General features: G+C 43.4%; 1 protein-coding gene and 1 long non-coding RNA gene across 3 annotated transcripts in view; one reads left to right on the forward strand and one right to left on the reverse strand.

Annotated features, from left to right (window-relative positions):
* The window catches only part of LOC108496321, a 31,500-nt gene extending 15,493 nt beyond the window's left edge, over nt 1–16,007 (reverse strand). The window contains exons 1-4 of one of the 2 annotated variants that reach the window (XR_001874417.1): nt 15,905–16,007; nt 14,893–15,134; nt 14,496–14,651; nt 12,650–12,820 (exon numbers count right to left, since the gene is read on the reverse strand). This is a non-coding gene — a long non-coding RNA (uncharacterized LOC108496321). Of the gene's footprint in view, nt 1–12,649; nt 12,821–14,495; nt 14,652–14,892 lie in introns of both variants that reach the window. The other variant, XR_001874416.1, reaches the window with a different exon arrangement.
* A 785-nt stretch (nt 16,008–16,792) lies between these two features.
* Nucleotides 16,793–21,011, forward strand: part of WDR26 (WD repeat domain 26) — a 32,058-nt gene continuing 27,839 nt past the window's right edge. Inside the window, exons 1-3 of the mRNA XM_017812779.1 lie at nt 16,793–17,154; nt 18,710–18,809; nt 18,927–18,983. Coding sequence (XP_017668268.1) covers nt 16,793–17,154; nt 18,710–18,809; nt 18,927–18,983 — 519 coding nt within the window. The remainder of the gene's footprint in view (nt 17,155–18,709; nt 18,810–18,926; nt 18,984–21,011) is intronic.

Genomic DNA, 21,011 nt, shown 5'->3' on the forward strand with positions numbered 1-21,011 from the left:
GGGAATATGGATGTCATCCCAATCCTGGATGTAGACAGGGTGCACACACTCAGGGAGCTGAAGTGCACTCCTGAGGCACACGGTATAGCTGCAGCTAATGCAGCCAAAAAAAGGGCCTTAGGCAGTAACTGACTTTGCAGCTCTGTCTAATCTCCAGGTTTATAAGAGGATGCCCTGTGACATTGCTCCTTTTGCTGGGTAACTCTTCTTACCTGAGTAGTTCCCTGAGACATTTCCAAACAGTAGATAGATTAATATATATATATATATATATATATATATATATATGGCACATGCTGCTTGGTCCACTGCAATTAAGATATTCTGAATTTTGATGCTATTCCTTTATTTAAAACATGCCCCCAGGAGTAAATATTTTATGGTCAGTGATCTCTAAAGAATACAATTTAATTTCTCATTTACCAGGTATATGTATTCAGAGCTCTGTAACACAGCTCATAAAGTAATATTATGCTTTACAATATAAGTATGATGCATTATACACAGCATATAATTTAATCATTCTTGACTGTGGCATAAATGGTTGGAGGTGAATGCCACCTAGATTAATACTAATTACACCTTGCACCTTTATGAAGTACTTATCAGCCATGCACACAAGCAATTTGTTCTAAGCCACACAATGAGTCAGTGGCAAACAAAAGAGAGGAAACAAGGTTCTTTTATCTCTCATACTTCTTCTGAGCCAGCTTTTTGCCAACAAGAATTAAAAGCCATTTCATACTTCATAGCGATGAAGCTACTTTTTGTCAGCGTTTCACCAGAACTGCAACCTCAGTCTCACAACGTATGAAAAAGCTTTGTACAAGAAAATACAAAGATATACATGTATGTGTGGGTTTTAAATATGGCAAAACATAAACTAAACGGATGAAAGCCTTACAACTCCTAAAACAGCTTATTTTTACTATCTGTACACATTACCAAGGAAAAGAATACTACTTTTAAAAGCCCACACTTATTGTGTAAACCTCAGCATTTTGTGTAGCCTTTAGGTTCACTGCAGTTGTCTGTACTACATTTATATAATTCTTTAAATAACCACTGGGTGTCACAGTTACCAACAGAAAACACTTGGGGGACTTCTCCAGGTTCATTTAAAAACAGACATGTATAATCAGAGATAATACCAATTCCTATACCCATAATATTAATAGTCACTCCCATTCCAAGACCAGGAAATGGTTTCCTTAATAAAAATAACATTCAGTCAGAGTTAATACAAACTGTTCTTTTAGAAACTAGCAAAATGAAGATTTGTCTTTGAAATTTAGCCTACAGGTAAGATTCTGTCATACTGCACATTTGTGAAGTATGTTCACTGCTAGAGTGGAATGAGGCAATTCTAGACTCCAGGGACTTGAGGAATAATTTCCATAGGCTTTCTCTTTCAAAAATTAAGTGACATGAGAAACAATTATTTCCTCTCCCCTTTGTAAAATACCCATTCACTCAAAGAAAGTCTAAACATTTCAGCAGTATAAATAGCACTATAACCTTATGCTTCAGGTCCCAGCTCTCAGAATTACACAACTAGCAGAAGTACATGAGTTTTCATAGTTTTAAATTTACAAGTAAGTTTGTGGTCTTCATCACAGAAAAGAAAATGTGACTCCAGAATAATCAGTGACTATTCAGGTTTGCAGACAACAGCTTCAAATCGTGTGAAATGCTTTGTGTCTTTGTTCAGATGTCAGCTCCAAAGGCACAAACCAATGTTCACCCCACAAACGACCCCATGAGATGAGGAGTGTATCTGGTTGGCTGGTTTCACCCACCCACATGTATGCCTTAGACCTGGAATACCGGAGAGCTGCTCCATGCATCCAAAGCATAGGCAGCACCAAGTAAACTACCTGCAATTATACAGACTACCATATACGTAATCTGTATAACCATAAAGCTCCAGTTTTTAGATGCCAAACAGTCTGAACAAATACCATGAGGCTGGCATGGCTGTGGACATTTGGGAGAGGACACAGTAGATAGTCAAAGGGTGCCATGAGAGCAGGCTGGTGCTCCTAAGAGCCTTGGAATGTCTGCAGGATGCTTGAGAAGCCTCTGTAGTATGCATGCTAAGGGATACTGGTCTGGAGCAGAGTAGCCAGGGACTCATGTTTGGGATAATTCTGGACAACAGAGTTTTGGGGACCTTTGCCAGGACCTGTAAGATGTGAAGAGGGAAGGAAGAAGGTATTTCCTGGATATTTCCTATATCTGGAGTTTGACATTTGAGGACTGAATTAAGGACGGTGGGGCGGTTACCAGCTGCCACATTTCTCAGTCCCTCCTTTTTCTTACCCTTCTCTAACTTCTGAAATGGAGAGAACTAAAAATGGAAACAGAGAACCAACTTAATCCCTGAAAATCAGGCTTCACAGAAGCACCTACAGTTCCTGGCCACAGTTCAGGTGACGGGTGAGAGATACAGGCTGAGACATGGGCAGGTGAGACAGAAATGCCAAACAGGCACTGTCATAAGAGATGTGTAACACATGGCAGGCATCAGCCTCTCTCTCATGCACTATGTTTAGGGCCTCAGATTGCCTTAAGCAAATCACCCTGCCCTGCCCAGCATTTTCCAACTCCTCCATTTCAGCCACTTGCTGCCTGATCAGCTAAAATGACTGTCTCAGGCAGAAATGTAATTTTTTCTCATCTTTTCCTTTAACCTATTTTCATCCAAGTCCAGATGTACACAAAAAGGCACACACAGGAGAATGCAAGCATTATCTAATACATAAAAGATGGATTCAGAGAAGAAGAGAATTAAGCTGTTCTTCATGCCCAGCATGGCATGATAAGAAGTAATGGGTGTAAACTGCAGGTGGGAGTTTTAGATTAGATATCAGAAATGGCTTTTTTTACAGTAGGCATAATAAGGACTTGGATAGATTGCTGGAGGAGGCTGCAAAGGATTTCAAAAACAGGTTAGACAAACATTTATCTGGAATCACATTGGTATACATGTTTGCAGACTGGAGCAAGGAATGGATTGCTCAAAGTCCCTTCCAGTCCTGTTTCCCTGTGATTTTATGATTCAAGGACATCCAATGGCCTATTTTTTGCTAGGGATTGGTCTTAAACAAACCTCACAGCCTCAAAAAAATGCCAGCAAAATAATAGGAAGGGTTGTTTTTAAATAAACATTATTCTAATTCCCTCTTTTCTTACTCAAAAAACCCTCCCACTCTGCAACACATTCAACTACAAAGCTGAATACAGTTGGTAAAGTACTGAAAGCATTAGCAGCATTGATAACACTGTAGCAATAATACAGCAAGTGATCTGAAATCTTTGTTTCTTTTGACCAAGTTCTTGCCCCTTATACCTTTCTCTCCTTCTCCCCACCCCAACACAATATCCAATTTTCTAAATTACTTGAGCTTTTATGCACACTTTCATTACCATAGCAGGTGCAGTTATTTAGACCATTAAAGTCCTAGCAGTAGTGTAAGTTGGGAGTGACCCCACTGCAAATTAACAGTTCAGACACAAGAGGTGAATGCTGCTTTAAAATGCAGCTGGAAATCTTCCACTGTACCCAAACAGGACTTGGTCCAAGGTCCTTGTCTGAAAGCTGCTCCCTTAACACAAGTCACTTGAGTTGGAGGAGAAAAGCGTTACAGATTAATTCTGGTTTGTGGAGAAAAGAGGCTCTTTTCTTCCAGCTGAAGTTAAAAGCTGCCAACAAACATCAGCAAACCTATTTGGAAATTTTGGACTGACTCCTCATGTGATCTGACCGTGGATTTTTTCCTCCACTTGCTATTGTATTATTTCTATGAAGTCAGTTACCAAAAGCTTCTCTGAGTCAAATTTCCCTTCCCACTACTGTGCCACTATTTGTCTTCCCCTTCCCATCGCTTCTCAATAACTTCCCTTCCAAGAGTTTGAAAGACTGATGCCAACGTTAAGAAAAAACATACAGCGGAATCCCCCCTATTCAAACTGTTCTGTTTATAATGCCTTTCCATTTTGTCTCCTCTTTCTAAACTGCAAGCTTACTGGGACATGGACAGACATTCATTCATTTTATGTTCAAATTAAATATCTACAAAAGTAGGGTTCACTTTGCCTGGGCCTGTTAGGATTACTGGTACGTGGATGTTAAAGATACAGTGTGTATGCACCGTAAATAATGCAATGTAATGTAATGTTGGACTGCAGCTACTAACCCACACCTTCCTAAGGAAACAGAAAAAATTAACCTCCAGGAATTCTTCCTGAAAAATTACCAAAAATTATGAAAAACAGGAGATGCAAAAAAAGGACAGTATGATACATCCTACTGAGAATGCTCCTGTGCTGTTCACAACCCCACGTGTCAAACCACGCCAACAATTCCTGGATACAGTAGTGGACACGGAGGGGGGGCCCACAGCGTGTGTTTGGTAATTGTGTCACCTGTGCTACATATTGTGAATAACTTTGGTTTAACTACCTGACTTATTACTCATATAAACCTATAGTTAAATGTAGGATATGGCTGCACAGCTCAGCACAGCGCTCCTACCAGCTAGCTCCAAAACAAGATGCTATATAGGTGTGTCACCAGGGCACTCCACCCCAGCTAATGAGCACAGGAACCAGCTGGGAAGGCGGGCTAAGGCCGGAGACCTTTGTCTTCTATAGCCCCAGCCCACAGTCCAGCATCCCTGGGGAAACTGGAATGAGGAATAGGCCAAACATTCGAACCATATTGCTTCAAAGAATTTAAGAAACAGCCTTTTGATGTCTATGTAGCACATATGAATATAAAGATAAGATCTGCTTCTCTTTTAACTGAGGGAACCTCTCTAAGTCAGATTCCGGTCCTTCTTGTTCACAGCCACCCAAATTTCTTTTCTTCTGCAGAGCTAAAAGGATGGCAATGTGATCAGAAGTTACAACATGTCGGGTGTTAGGTTGTTTTTGATTAATTACATCACTCAATACATCCTAATTTGTTTTAGTGGACCCTGCTGTGACCCCACACCAGCAAGACTTACAAAAAGACTGCACAGAAGTCAGTACATTTACACAGGTGTAAGCCAGCCTTAAACAAATGTATATCTCATTTAAGTAAACAAACAACAGGCCCAATCTGTCATCTACCTGAACTTATTAAAATAGAAATCTATACCAGATATTACTCAGGTTAATCACCATGAGTCATACCCAGTGAACCTCATTCTGATATTCCTTATTCTTCCTCACATAAAACTTCTGCAGTGCAAAGAAAGCAGGATTAAGCCAAACAATTCCATGAACTCATTAGCTTCCCGCCACAAACACGAATCAGACACGCGTAAGAATAAAGAGCCAGTTTGGCAAGATACCACAATGCCAAGTCAGGTCAGTCAGGTTATAATAATTTTTAATTAACACTCTCCCAAGTTTCAGTGTTATTTATTTGCGTGCCAGTGTCACTCAGAACAATATGATCCTCCTTCCTCCCTATGAAAACCTTTTAAAAAAATGAAAGAAAAATTTGCAGCCTGACCTGTACAAAGAGAAATCCAATGTAATGACAAACAAAAATGACAGTTGAACTTGAAACTCCTTAATGAAAACATCTTTAGAAATGAGAAGACTAATATACGTCCACTGATCAAGAAAACAAAAGCATAAATCAGCACAGGTTGAATACCACTGAAGACGATTTCTACATCTATTTTCGATTATGTTTATCCAAGCAGCAAAAATTCCCCATCTCTGAGGCTTTATATTGCCTTGCCTCTGAAAATGCTCCCTTTTGAAACATGGCTAGTACTGTTCTGTGAGGATCACAAAGGCACAATGTAAAATTCAGCAGGTTGAGCATTCTAGAGGGTTTCATTTAAAAAAAATCAATATTTGAATTATGTTCCAAAAATGCCCAACAGTGCAATAACTATGCAATATTATTCATAAAGACTTGTTTCAAAAGTGAGGTCATGGAAGCAGTTGTTGACAATCTGAATCTGCCTAAACTTACTGTATTCAGATTATCTGTAGCTGAAAAAAATCAGATCAACTATCCATAGGGTTTGTTATATACATTATTTACCATTTAAATTAATGTTTATAGGTATACATGTTATACAGGTAAAATGATAAAAACTATTAAAGGTGTTGAATGGCATAGCTAAAGTTGTTATTCCTATGAAAAACTTCAGAACATATGTAAAGTAGCACAGTCTTATTTTTCACATATTTGCCATATATTAACACTATTAATATTTTGCTAACAATATTGATAAAAATACTAATATTTAATAAATTATAAAAGTAGGATACATAGTAATATATTGGTTCTGAGTAGAAGACAAATTAAGGATGTTTTAGTATCAAATATCTCCTAAGATTTCAGTGAAGTCATAATATGTTGATACCAGATATTTTAAGGTATCTATATGGTCAAGCTTTTATAACAATGAAGTAGATACTCCTAAGACTCTTCTCAGTGTTGAAATAATGCTATCAAAATATTGCTGAAGAAGGCATGCAAGTATCTGTTATGGGTAAGTGAACTTACAAAATATAAAAATTAATATGAAAAATGAATGAGTTTAGTGAACAAAAGGCATATTTCAGAGTTTTGTTGAAAAGAGAAAAAGGAAAAGAGATTGTGAGAATAATGAGAAACTGCTGGCAGTTTTGTATATTCAGAATGCTTACTGCATTTAATCAGTAAAGGTTATTAAGCTTTCATCTTGCTTTTTGTTCCTGTGCATGTATCATAACATTTCTATAATAATTTTAATAGTCTGCATATTTCTAAAGCAACAAAACTAATTGAGCAGCAGTGACTACCCTTTGCTATTTAATGAACTGCATATATTAGACACTAGCTAGGCCCAAGAGTCACAAGACACAAACCCTGAAGAATCAAGAGGATGGTGAGCCCTGGGAGCAGCTTTGGGATAAGAGTAGTAGGTCTAGACCCTCAGAGATCCCTGAAGGACATCCTAGGGTCCTTAGAGACCTGCTGCTCTTCAGGTGATCCGCCAATATTGCCCTCAGCATCCTTTCCTGGACAGTTTCCTCCCACAGCTGAGTATTAGGAACCATCATGACCTTGAAGCTCATGATGACAGATCACCAAGAAGGGATGTGAAAGTATAGCTTCAGCTTGGCTTCTGAGCTGCAAGCAACTCGTGAGCCATGGGTTGGCCTCCCAGTAACACGGGAGTAGGTGTTCCGCTGCCGTAACTCACTGCGGCTGTCAGTGGCACATTGGCAGCTTTCACCCAACATGTCAGTTTGCATTTTCAAATCTACAATTACAGTGGTAGAATTTAGGGCAGAAGTTACCTCTTTTAACTCAATTCACCTCTGAGTTAGTGATGTACTGTAATGTAGGTGGGCTAAGCTCCCCCAGTGTCACTGCAAGACACCAGAAAGTGATACATCCCATTCTACGATAAGTATCTGGGACTTTGTGGCACCTTTGTGGGTACTTCCACCTCTCCAGAGGAAGCCTAGAAAACAGCTTGGGCCAAGTGCTTAACTTAGAGAAGTATAAAGTCAGGCTAGATTAATATCATGAACTATGTCTTTTAAAAACAAAGTTCTGTCAAGGTTTTCCTGCTAATACCATTGTTGCAACAACAACAGCAAAGTAGATTTATCAAGCTACCTACTTTGCATTTGTGTCAATGCTCCTGGCAAAATGAAATTAGTTCTGTTCAGCTGTGTCTTTGGCACTGCACATCTTTGGCAGGGGGCTCCTAACAACACATGGGGATTCTTTTAGCTTCAGGGAGAGGAGTCTTTGTTTTTTAGGACAGAAAACTCGAGCTCATTTCAGGAAGCATTGTGAGGTTTTGAACTGGCCACGGTGTACAAAATAATTAGTTACTTTGAGGTGACAGATTTGTTATAATTCGTAAAACTGGTTCCAACTGTGACAATGCAGTAAACAGTACTACCCACAGACGTATGTCTACACGTGCACTGAAATATTTAAAAGATCAAGACTTTGATCCTAATTTTACAAAACTCCCCTTTCCTCCTTCCAGCTGGAACTACTTCCCACCATGCCTCCTAGCTCTGACAGTATCCAGCAGGACATGCTCCTCTCTCACATGTGGCATTCTCAAGAAGTGCTATTAAATAGAAATCGCTTACAAAGAAGGTGTTAGTATTTATAGAAAACTAGGAACTCCTAAAAAATTCTACAGATGTAATTGTATCTATTTTATCATCTTGCCCTGATAGATAAAAATAGGAATGACAATATCTAGGGTGTCCTTCCCATTAGTCAAACTATGGTGATGACTAACGCAGCCAAATGAATGTCAGTAAAGCCTACCTACCACATCATGATTCAGAAACTCTCTTGGGCCTCTTTTTAAGAGAGAAGCCACAAAAGCATAAAGGTTTAATCTGCATGTATCTGAAATTACTATATTATTTGTGAGGCAAAGATTCAAATACGGTGTATTAGTTGCTCCAAACATGTCTCAGTAAAAACTATCTCTGCCTATATTCTGCAGATTGTACCCTCTTAGAAAAAAAAAAAACAAAAAAAAAAAAAACAAAATCAACCCCCCCAAGTATTATAGAAAATTTGGTGAATGTTACGCTTTCAATTTGAGAAATCAGATTGGTTTAGTACCAAAGGTCCAAATATATTGGTCAAAGACAAAAAAAAAAACAAAACAAACTCTAAGGTACCAGGAGCCTTTGGCAAGGGATCTGAAGAAACTCTTCTGGAAATCATAATGTATAAAGGTCATTGGATCACATGGGTTTAACATCTTACCGCCTGCTGTTAGCCTCAGAAGAAACTTGTGTCTTGCATGACTGTCCTTCTGAAAGCTTGAGTGATCAGCCTTCAGTGCAATGCTGTCATGACTCTGTTTCCCACTCTTGCATCTCAGGCCAGTCCAGTTCTGGAACAAAACTCTTTTTCCAGCATGCAGAAAAACTATTTTTGGGCTGGATTATTGGTGGTGTCTTAGGTTCTTTATTACAGTAGCTATTTGAAACTTTATGAGGTCTTAAGCGTGAGAGCAAGTGCCAGAGCTGATGTACCAACAAGCAGTTACAAATTAGATGAAGTGGTGAAGACCTTTTACTATATAAATGTACAGAGCCACATGAAGGAGTCTTTTCTCTAATTCTGTGGCTCTTTATTTCTGATGTTAATACTATGCACCAACAAAGATGGAGAGGCTGGTACATAAAGTTGTATTTTAAGGAAAGATACAGTTGCAAAAAAAACCCTAGTGATTTCCCTTTAAAATAAGGGGCACTGAAATAGTAGTGCAGTGACATTCTTGTGACACTAACCTTCAATCTCTTGCCCAAAGCAAATAAGGAGCTTCACTTACTTTTTTAAACATGGACATGGAAAACCATATATTCCTGATAAAGAAGGAGAAAAAATTACTAAGTAATCCCAGGGCTCCAAGGAGCTATTCACAAACTTAATGTTAAAATGTAATCTGGTGATTATGTAATAATTTCCCCTCTCTGCCCATTCCAGAGTGGATATGAGATACTACAGTCTACATGCCTGGTCTTGAATGTTTAGTTCCAGGTGTGAGAGCTCATTGCAATATAACATTCCAGAGAAAACAGAAGTCATATCGAGAAAGGACTAATGTACATATTCTGGGAGAAACAGGTCCTAATTCAAAGGATAGGCAACAGAAGGTGTTGTGTTACCCCACTCAGGGTTAGACTCTAGGAGCTGTGTGGGAGTTGGCAGACACAATTAACAAGCCTGAAATAACAATTGCCTTGAGAGCCAGCAAGAAGTAAAAAGCAGGGGAGGGGCCCTCAAGTAGGAAAAGTAAAATAACTGCAACAATAGAAGGATAAATCCAATCTCACCTAAAAACACCGATAACCCATCTGAGACTTGGACATGAAATCAACACACTAATATTAAGGAACACAGGCCACAGGAGACACTCTAAACAACGAGTTTGGAAAGCTTCATGGAAGAAAACCAGTGATAGGCTTTTCTGTGGAATACGTGCCAGTTCCTGCTGCACACAGTGGTCAGAAGGGGACTCCATAAAGAGTGAACATTTATGTCTATCAAGATGTGGAGGAAAAAAAGAAAAGTCCAAGCACACTGTTATTCTGTCCACTGCAAGTTCTTCGAACCACTGACATGGTGGCCTACTGCCTTTCCAAATCCTGCCTACACATAACTTCCTAATAGAGCTAAAATTGACTGATATATCACAGTATAGACAGACAGATTTTACAAACTGATATCTAGGATAGTCACAGACAGATAAAGCATGCATGCAAAGCAAGTCTGACACGTCAGATTCACAGCATATGCAATATTGTCGTGCTGTATATGCTCAGAGAAGTTGCACAGTAAGTACCAGTCTGGCATCACACTTCTTGCACATGCATGTTTTATCTGCCCATACATGGAAGTCTGAGTTCTCCCAGTGCATGGTGTCCTGCACATCCAGAAAGACACCTATGGCAACAGAAATACAGGCAAAACCATGCTAGGTATGCTCTTCTATGAGAGATTGCATTGTCCACATAATAACAGGACGTTCTGTACCACATGGGATTCTCAGCACTTTTGGACATTTATCTCTGTGACCACACCATGCTGTGATTGCCCAGGAGAGTGCAAAGGTCGACATTAGTGTATGCACATGAATTTGGTGGACAGAAGACACAGTGTGATTACCTAATATTTAATTAGGTTGCAACAATAGCACTACTGCCCTTATCCTTGCCATGTGAGCTCATCTACAAGGCAACATGATGACACTAGTGAAGCTTTGGGATGTAGTATCAGTAACATGACATGACAATACTGTTCCCCCCATACCACAAGGGTTCTTCTAGGAATTGTGTTTATAATCACACCAAAATTAAAGTTGCAGGTCACTGATTTACCTTCTGCTCCAAACAGGGTTATCTTCGAAGCTAAACTAGGTTGCTTAAAACCTTATCCAGCCTAGTTTTATCTTCATGGATGGAAAGTCCACAGCCATTCTGGGAAAGTGTTCCACTACTTGACCACTCTCACTTTGAACTTTTGTTTTCTTATACACAACTGAAATATCTCTGGGTGCAACTTCTCGCTTTTGTCTGTCGTCCTGTTGGTGCTCATCTCAGAGAGAAGCCTTGTGCCGTCTTCCCTATAATTCCCCCTGGGAAGGTGAACACTGTAATTAGATCCTGGTGTAGCCAAACCCACTTCCTCACACAGGACGTGCTCCAGGCCCAACCACCTTAGCAGCCTCCACTGACCTGGCTGCTGCTGGAGGAGCCCAAGCTGGACAGTGGGTATCCAGTGTGGCCTCACAGTGCTGCACAGAGGGCACACACCTGCTGAATATATCCATAATGCAGCCCTGTAGGTGTGATGGCCAGGCCCCTTTCTGCTGGGCTACTCCCAAGCCAGTTGGTTCTCAGTCTGTAATGTTCTACAAGGACAGTCTGTCCCACATTCAGGACTTTAGACTTGGCTCTGTTGATCAACACAAGGCTCTCACTGGCCCACTCCTGCAGCTTGCCAAGGCTACTCTGAATGGCATCTGTGGCCTCCAGTACATCAACTGTTCCCCCCAGCTTGCCATGGAGATGAGCTGAAAACTTGCTGAGGGTGTGTTCTGTCCCACCCACTGAGTGGTGAATATATCAAACAGGATTTGCTCCACTATTGATCCCTAATCCCTCCCAGCTGGGCATCAGTCAGACTTCAAACCAATGAGACACTACTCTTCAAGCCTGGTGGTACAGCCAGTTTTTCACACACATAGTCTGCCCACCCCATCCACATCTCCCCACTTATAAAGTTATTGAGGAAGCCTACCAAAAGCCTTAATAAAGACAAGCTTAAATGGCATACTCTGCTTTCCCCTTGACCACTAAGCCCAAAATCAGTGACACAGAGCCAGACACAACTGAACTTAAAGGTGTAACATTTTCCTTTTCTTCATTCATCTACAGTCTTCTAAACACCATGGCCTTTCAAATGACACAGGGGGTGACACACGGTAACATTGGCCAGCTCCCTCCACACTCATATGCAGGTCATCTGGTCCAGTGGACTTGTATATGCCCAGCTTGACAGAGTGGACTTTCTGTGAGTAGTCTCCTTCCCACCCTAAACCCTGAATAAGCCACAGAAGCTTGGGAGATGTGGAAAGCCCAAGCCCAGTAAAACCCAAGGTGAAGGAGTCCTTCAGCCTTTTCCTTGACCTTTATGGGCAGTTCAGTGACCCAATTCTGCAGCAGGCCCACATTTTCCCTTCTCTTCCTTTTGCTGCTGATTCACCTGTTGCAACTCCAGCCAACTTTTGGCTTTCCATATTCTACTCCTCTACTTAAGTATCAACCATCCTCTGTATGAAGTGATGGAATCTCAGACCAGTATAATTTGCTTATTGTCTGTTGAATGCTTTCTAGAAATGCTGTTTAAGGAAGGTGGTTGTCTTTCATCCATATCTCATCTTTTGGAAGTTGCAAGCATATCTAGGTGCTTGTTCAAACATTTATTTAGCTGGTACTGCGGAAATTGCCATTGTTCTAAATTATTCTTTCTTCCTTTGTTCTTTGTTGTTAGTTGGTTTGTTTCCAGTAACCTCAAATTTGGTGCAGAAGCATAGGAAAAGGAAAAGTATACACACATCCACACCTGATAGGAGGGAATCAAATGATTAATTACCTTCATCATGCAGCTTTGACTGCTAAACCATCTCTCCAGGAGTTTCTCTAATATTTTGTAATATTTCAGCTCTGCTGAAGCAACCTCACGTGGTTATTATCAAATAACCCAAGCCCTTAATGAGAGTTCCTTCTTATTATTCAGAATCTGGACTTTCTGACCCATCCTCCTCTAAGGCAAAATGGAGAAGAAAAAAAAAACAGAGAGAGAGAAATTAGTCAAAGTTTTATTAGTTATAGTCAGGCCATAAATGATAAATTGAAGGGGTTTTTTTCTTTTTTTACATTCCAAACCTGGAAAATGGAAGTGTTTCTTGCTGTTCAAGCATTTGTATTTAGTCTAGAATGTTCCAAGACACTTTTCTTACACTTAAAGATATCACTTGTTCAACATATTCTACATTGGTCACTTCACTGGTTGTTTTTGATAGGGAGTGATGGGTCTCTTCAGTTTTCTAAACTGCCAAAATAACTAAGAAGTGTTTCTGCAACACTTTTCAATTAAAGATGTGGCTGTCTATAATAGGAAGTTGTTTGAATTACAATAATTTCAGGATTGTACACATTCTGAATAGTAATGTATTATGCCTCTAATTCAGTAACTTGGCTGATATTACAACAACTGTATGTAAGTTTGCCAAAATTTGTCTTTAAAATTCCTCTTCTGAGTGTTTTTAAGTTTGTCACCTGTTACAACAGCTGAATTGTTGCATTTATTCTCTACTTTTGGGAAACTTTGAAGATGCTTGAATATGATGAATGCATACTTATGTTTCATCTGTCACAAGTGTATTTACCAGTTCATTTGTCTAATTGCTCAAAAAGCTGCACACTTATTTGGATTATTAAATCTGCCTTCTCTCATACGGGTGTGGAATAGAATCAGGATCCAAATCAGGGCTTAGCTGATGGAAGACTGATAAAGCATGGTGCCATTACCCCTTTCCTGAGTCTCTATTTCCTTACTGCAGCACAGAGAGGAAAGTCTGCTAGTCACAGACCTATCTCTCAAGATCCTCTCCTGGTGACTAGGAAAAGCCTAGGAGAAGGAAAAGCTCTTCCCTATGAGTAGGAAAGCCATAGGTGACAAAGGAGGACGGCAGCAGAAACTGCTCCAGGAACTTTACACACACATGGGCTAAGATCTGGCTGAGGCATGCTCTTCACACGTGGGATTCTGAATCATTCCCCTTCTACACCCTTCTGTCACCTGAGATCCCAAGAAACTTTCAGATGTCTCATCCCAGCTCCCCCTGGCACAGGAGCTAGGGTCTGTACCATCCCAACAATACTGAGTTTCTTCCTCCAGCTCTTTGCATTTGTGCTGGGATATATCCTCCCAGAAGGAAGGAGAATATGTGTGTGAGGGGTGGTGGTGGGGAGAACTTCCAATAAAATTAATATGTACCTCTTAAAGGTTATCTTTTAGGTTCTTTTCAGCCCCGAACACTACTCTTACTCCTTGAGAGTATTTAACTGAAATGCGAGAGGGAAACTGCAACCTGTGAGACCCTTGTCTACCACAGCTGGGTATACAGAGCCACTTGCTCATATGACATTGCCCAGCTACAGGAAAGGGATTCTGCATTTCTTATATCACAGACATACTCTACACAGATTCATCAAGACAGACACTAGTGTGTGGGAGCAGCAGGGCACATGCAGGTAGCAAAAGCAGTGACTGACTAGGGAAGGCCAGGCTCTGCAGGCGGTGTGAGAGCAGTGTGGCAGGGCCAGCAGCTGGAAGGACAGTGGCACCAACTGGTACAGCAGGAAGGGGTTTCTACCTCCCCATTCCGCCCTGAACACTGTGGCACGGGGCAGGAAAGGATGATGAACAACTTTACCTTCCTGAAACCTAGTCTTGATCTTTAGAGTTCACTTTCAGGTGCCTTCACAGGGTCTGTGCTGCTCTCTGTAGTGTTCCTGTCATCTTTACCCAAACTTTTGAATTACAGATTCAGTGATGACATCCGGGAGGACCAAGGAAGAACTCAGGAATGCTGAAAAGATAAAGCAGTGGAGATGAGAGGATAAACAGCAGTGGTGAAGTGGCTAAAACACAAGCATTGTCTTCTCCAGCAACAGTGGGTGAACTAAAGAACACAAAATCAACATTTTCCTCTCCAGAAGACCAATATTGAATTTACCCCTACAGCCACACCTGGGCAGAGGTCAACAACAAAGCTCTTTCCAACCTCTCCCTCCAGTGTAAGAGCTCTTTGGCTGTTATCAACCAAATACCTTTTAAGGCCTCTAAACAGGGCCAAGGTATCTACTTCAACTGGCCAGGCCTCCACGTGGTCACATCTTCTCCTCTGTTTTCAATTCTTTCATGGATTTTGTCCCTTCACAGACTTCTCCACTGGTCTTGGGCCTGTGGTCTCAACTCTCAGTTAGAGTTCTTCAAAGTTCCACTCGAAAGAAAGTGCTATTGTCCAAACTTTCTAGTTTAACCTAAGTTGGTGCTCCTAAAACCTCAGCTTCTAAAGGGGAAGATGATTAGATTTTAATCTCAGCTTTCATTGAGAAAAAAAAGTGTTGTTATTTCCCTTTGGGTTTTGAAGAAAAGCTTGAGCATACCAAAGATAAAAATTACAGGCTCTAAATCAAGTAACGTACAATGTATTATTTCAAGATGCTATTTTTAAAGATGAAGACTTCACTCGTCTCATGACTTGACCAGAGACTTGGCTCAGGTTTTGAGTTTGCCTTCCATCACACAGGAAGGACAGCAGGGAGACCTCAGAGCAGAGTCCAGGACCCCAAAATTCCCAGTGTCTTCCAATAGCTTGTCCTGACAAATGTGCCCCAACTCTCAACATTCCTGAAAGATCTACAGCACAACTGCCATTTCCCCACTCTTTCCATGCCCGTGCACGCAGTGACTGGGACAAGACCAGCAACGGGTCTGAAATCCTCCAGTAACCAACCTGGGCAACACCAGGATGTGACCTCATTGAGCATTTCCCTTTCTTTTAAAAAATGCAAACACAGAATCATGAGTTGGAAGGGACCCTAAAATCATCTAGTCCCTACCCCTATGCCATGGGCTGGGGCACCTCCCACTTGATCAGGCTGCTCAAGGCCTTATCCAACCTGTCTTTGAGCACTTCCAGGGCTGGGGCATCCACAACCTCCCTGGGCAACCTGTGCCAGTGTCTCACCACCCTCACCCTTAGGAACACCTAACCTAAATGTCCCCTCTTTCAATTTGTACCCATTTCTCGTCGTCCAAATTGCACCAGGAAATTACCCGCTGCCAGAAGGTGCCCGGTCACCTGCCCCGGGTGTGACAGGGACAGCCGGTCCCACCGGGACACGTCGGGGCGGTGGGCGCCCCCCGCGCCTTCTGCCCGCCCACCTTCGCACCTCTCCCGCCCCAGGGCCGCCGGGCGCGGGGACACGCCGGGCACACGCCCGGGACCCCCGGAACCCCCTCGGGCACGACGCCCACGGCCCCCACAGGCGCCGGGGGACCCCGGGCGGGCGGGCGGCCACCCGGGCGCTGCCGGCGGGGCGTCCCTGTGCCCCTCGGGAGCCGCCCCGCCACCGCCCCCCGGCAGCCGTGGGGCCGTGCCCACCGCGGCCCCGGGCGGCGGAAGTGTGTGTAGGGGGCAGTGCAGGAATTTCCTGTGACGTCCCGGCCCGGACTCCATTAGGTGCAGCTGGGCTGAGAGGAGACAAACCCGGCGGGCAGCGAGCGGAGCGGGCCGGGCGCCTGGGGCTGCCGGGCGGGGGCTCAGGGCAGCGGCGGCCGCCATCGCCAGAGGGAGCCCCGAGCGGGCGGCGGCGCTGCCTCCGGGACCCCCGGCGGGCGCAGGGCCCCGCTCCGCCTCCCCTCGCCCCCGCCGCCTCCCCCTCCTCGCCCCCCCGGCTTCCCACCACGGCCGCTCTCGGCGAGGAAACTCTGGCCTCCGCTTCCTCCTCCTCCGACTCGGACACCGGCGGAGCCTCCCCGCCCCCGCGGAAGAAAGCCCGGGCCTCCCCGGCGGCGGCGGTGGAGGGAGCAGGAGAGCCCGGGGCGTCCGCGGGCAGAGCAGGCCTCACCTCGTCCCAGTCCCCCTCGCTGCCCGCCGGGCTCGCCCCCACCGCCGCCCCGCTCAGAGGCAGCAGCAGCAGCGGCGGCATCGCCAGCAGCGCCATGCAGGCCAACGGGGCGGGAGGGGGCCAGCAGCAGCAGCAGCCGCCGCCGCAGGGCCCGGAGCTGGGCTGCCTGGGCGCCCAGAACGGCGAGGCCTCGGCGGGCACGGCCGCCGGCGACCAGCTGGCCCACGCCAACGGGCTGCTGCCCTCGGCCAACAGCGGCGGCCCCGGCGGCGGCAGCCCCGGCGGGCTCGGCGTCAACAACGGGGTACCCGCCGCCGGGGGGCCCGGCCCGGCCGCCGCCGAGCTGGGGGGGAGCGGCGGCGGCGGCAGCGCCCTGAAGAAGAAGAAGCGGCTCTCGCAGTCCGACGAGGACGTGATCCGGCTGATCGGGCAGCACCTGCACGGGCTGGGGCTCAAGTAAGTGGCCGCGGTGGGCGAGGGACAGCGCGGCCGGAGCGGCGGGGGGAAGGCTCCTTCCGTCCTTCCTTCCTTCCTTGGCCGGGGCGCCCCGACCGACCGAAGGGTCCCTCCGGGGCCGGGGGAGTCCCGCACACAAGCCCCCCGTCCCCCCCCCCCGTGTTCGCGGGGAGGGTCCGGCGCGGGGTCCCCGCGAAGGATGGGCTGCCCAGAGCGGGGAGCAGAGGCGAAGGGAAGGAAAAGGGACCTCCGGAGCGGGGGTTGGTGGCCAGAGCTGCCCTGTCGCAGCTTGGTAGTCCCCAAAGAGGGGAGAGCAGTGCCCGGGTGTGAGGCAGAGCCGTGGGGCAGGCCCGCTCCTGGGAAAAATGGAGCCGGAGATGTGTTTTCCAAGCCTGGGCCGGTGTCTTTGCGAAGGGGCAGGACGGGAGCTTTCCCTGCCAGGAATGGCAATATGGAAGTCGAGTTGCACACCGATAAGGGTAGATCAATACAAATGTGTCAGTGGGGGAGAAGTTATCTGGTAAACATAATGGAGCCCGCAGCTGGGCGTGGGGGGGCGGCTTTTCGCAGATGAGCTCCAAGATTTGGCTTGTCAGCTCGCAGGAAGCGAGCACAAAGTAAACTGCCACTTAAAGAGGCTGTTTGGTCTCACTCTGAAAACCTTTGGCCCTCTAAATGGTGAAGGCCTCTGTAGATTTGTGCTGGACACGTGTTCTTGGTAATAATCTCACTTGTAAACAACAAATGAATATGTTGGCCCTTTCTTAAAATCAGAATAGGGAGAATAATTTCCCAGTGGAGTAAGGGAAGTCTTAAGTATTTAATCACAACACTCACTTTGTGAGTAAAACTAAAGCTAGCATATCATAATTTTGGAAGGAGGCTAGAAAAGTCCTGTAAAGTGTTTATGTAGCTACCACAAAAGAAGTCTTCAAAACACGGTGGAATGGGTCTGCTATGAAGAACTTATCACGTAAAATAAATTGCCTCTGACACAAGAGGCAAGTTTACAGCAGCAGACAACTCGTGACTATTCATAGACGACACCACAGTAAATAAGCTATTTTTAGTATAAAAGGGGGAGGGCTGCAGGTTCATGAGTTTGTTTATTTTTTTTTAAGGAGCCAGTCTTTTAAGATGTAAGGAAGAAGAAAAAATCAGGCCTGTGACAGATGTCGAAGCTCTCTGTTCTTTTATGGGGGGAGGCAGGGAGGGGGCCAGGGATAGCAGCCAATAGCTAACAGCTTTCTAGTCTGTATCTTCCTTCATGAGGTTTATCTTCTGTGCAGGGATGGCTGTGGTGGCTGGTAAGTCACAGACTTCATGGTGCTTCAGCGAAGCTTTCAAGCTCATTGACAACTTGCTTTAGGTAGAGGTAGCTGTTTACCTGTCTCAGACAACTGAGATCCTCTTTCTGAACAAGCATCTGAATCTGGTCATAGTATTCTTGTTTTCTTAAATTGACTTTAAAATATAGTAAACTGTTATCATAGCAGGCGGTGTATTTGTGAGGGTAAAACTGGTCGGGTTTTTTTACACTGTATCTCTCCTGCAGCCAGACTGTTGATCTCCTCATGCAAGAGTCAGGATGTCGTTTAGAACATCCTTCTGCTACCAAATTCCGCAATCATGTCATGGAAGGAGAATGGGATAAGGTAACGTAGGGCTTATAGGACTGTATTAACCACTGTTTAAATTTATAGTATCTGTGAGAGAATTCAAAATCCACCCTCCTTATATACTTTTTTTTTTTCTTATGCCGATTTCTGCAGGCTGAGAACGACCTGAATGAACTTAAGGCCTTAGTGCATTCTCCGCATGCAATTGTGGTAAGAGGCACACTTGAACTCTTTCAGAGCTGTGTAGTTGAACTAATTGTAGTGGTGTAATCTCTCACTATGGAGTTGGTTGTCCATAGTTCTTGTTTTCTTTTTTTGTTTACTTTAAGCTACTTGCATGCTATCTCAAACGTCATACTAATCTGAACTTTTTTTATACTGTTTTAGAATGTGAGATAGGCAGCCCAAAACTATTGGGGCTAAGATCTAGTGTACTGAATGTTTAAACTCTGTTAAACATACCTAACTGATAAAATATAAATCCTGTCACTGTCCTAAAATAGGTCAGTTCCTGTAGAAACTGCCTATGTTGAATACTAATTTGAATACCTGAAATACTTCTCACAATCTCTGTGTTTATAGGGGTTAAGTTTTCTTGAGGGAAGAGAAGTTTAGAAATAAAATGCAGTAATACTAATGTGGAGTTGGCTTTGTAATAGCACATTACAAGAATATAGAGGCTGCTATAGACCATGAACAATACTGTTGCTTTTCCAGATGGCTTTTAAAGAGCAAATGCATTTGTATTGCTGTTTGGGATTTTATTTACAGCTTTTTCTCTTTGACTGGCTTTTTTTTTTCTTTTTTTAAAAAAGATAAATCTAGAAATAGAAGGTTGGTAGATCCTGTGACTTAACAATTACGATATGTGTTGTTATGATTTCAGTTGCTTTGAGTGAAGTGTTTCTTGATTTTTGTATCTCAAGATGAAAATCATTACTTGGCTCTTCAAACAGCTTGTTCTGTTGTGTTTAAACGTTTATTTTAATGAAATGAAGTTAGAACAGCTAAGGTCACTTAGGAAGAAAACAGTAGCAAGTCTTTTTGAAGTGTCTGTGACTGTAAACAATGAGGAATCAGCTGATGGCTGCTTAGTTCCACTTCTAGCTGATTCATTTGTTGTCAAGACAATTTCCTGTCTGGTGGGGGAGGGAGAGAAAGAGAGAACAGGAAGTGAAGTAGGAAAACAGATGTTTAACAAAACATCAGAGGGTACTTGACAGAAGTTTGCCCTCTTTTCTATTAATTCGGTCAAAGCTTAGCACCTCCTAATTAGACCAGTACTTTCTCTTTTCTCAGACTTGAAGTAGTTTAGAATATTGCATGCAGCTTTCAATTGTTTGTGCGACTGAAATTATGAAATTGCTGTATGTGAATATGAATGGTCATTTGGAACAGATTTTCTCATGTTTCTGACGTGAAGCTATGAAGTTTATCTGTAGTATTAGTGTTTTGCGTGTCTGTGAGTCGAGATTTAACTGAGTATCAGCACTGTACTTTTTGGATAACTGAATTTGAGGAAAAAGGGTATGTTTTCCTTCTGTTGTTTTGGAGGGCTCTGAAAGTGTGCTCTTCTTTAATGTTGATGTCTAACTGCTTCCAGAAAACCTGATGCAATAAAAATACTTGGTTTAAACTGAACTTTACCTGAACTAAATATTAACTGGGGGTTTTTTTTAAAGTTGTTCTCCTTTGTATAAACTTCATATAATTTAAAACAGGTAACAGTTTTAAATATCTTACACATGTGTGTATGTTAGTAAGACAACATGACTTGCAAGGTTAAGTTGAGCTTGTGTGCGTTCCATTGTGTGCACTCTGTCTCTGCCTCCCTCCCTGTCCAGCTTTTTTGTGCATGGTTGAGGTTAGGGAGGTAGTAGTGTAATCAGTAGCTGGAAGACTAATGAAAGACCCTCAGGTTAAGGTAAGGAGGGGTGCTTTGTGCTGTGTAGGTAATCTGAGTGCAGTCAAGTCAGAGCTAATGAAGGTGATAAATGTGTTGATCAGGGAAAGTCCAAGCAAGATGCTGCTGCAGGTAACTCTAAAATAGAAAATTAGATTTTGTGCTTCCTGACTCCTGACTTGTGACTCACACTGTATGACTAGATGTTTCAAAATGTGTGCATACAAGAAGAATGGGTGCCTAAAAGTTTAGATGACACAGAGTATTTAACAAAGTAGGGTGTGTGTTTTGTGGTTTGGTTTTGGTTTGTGGTTTGGTTGGCTTTTTTTTTTCCC

This window comes from Lepidothrix coronata, unplaced genomic scaffold (assembly GCF_001604755.1).
Source record: "Lepidothrix coronata isolate B3197 unplaced genomic scaffold, Lepidothrix_coronata-1.0 Scaffold38, whole genome shotgun sequence".
Taxonomy (NCBI): Eukaryota; Metazoa; Chordata; class Aves; order Passeriformes; family Pipridae; genus Lepidothrix; species Lepidothrix coronata.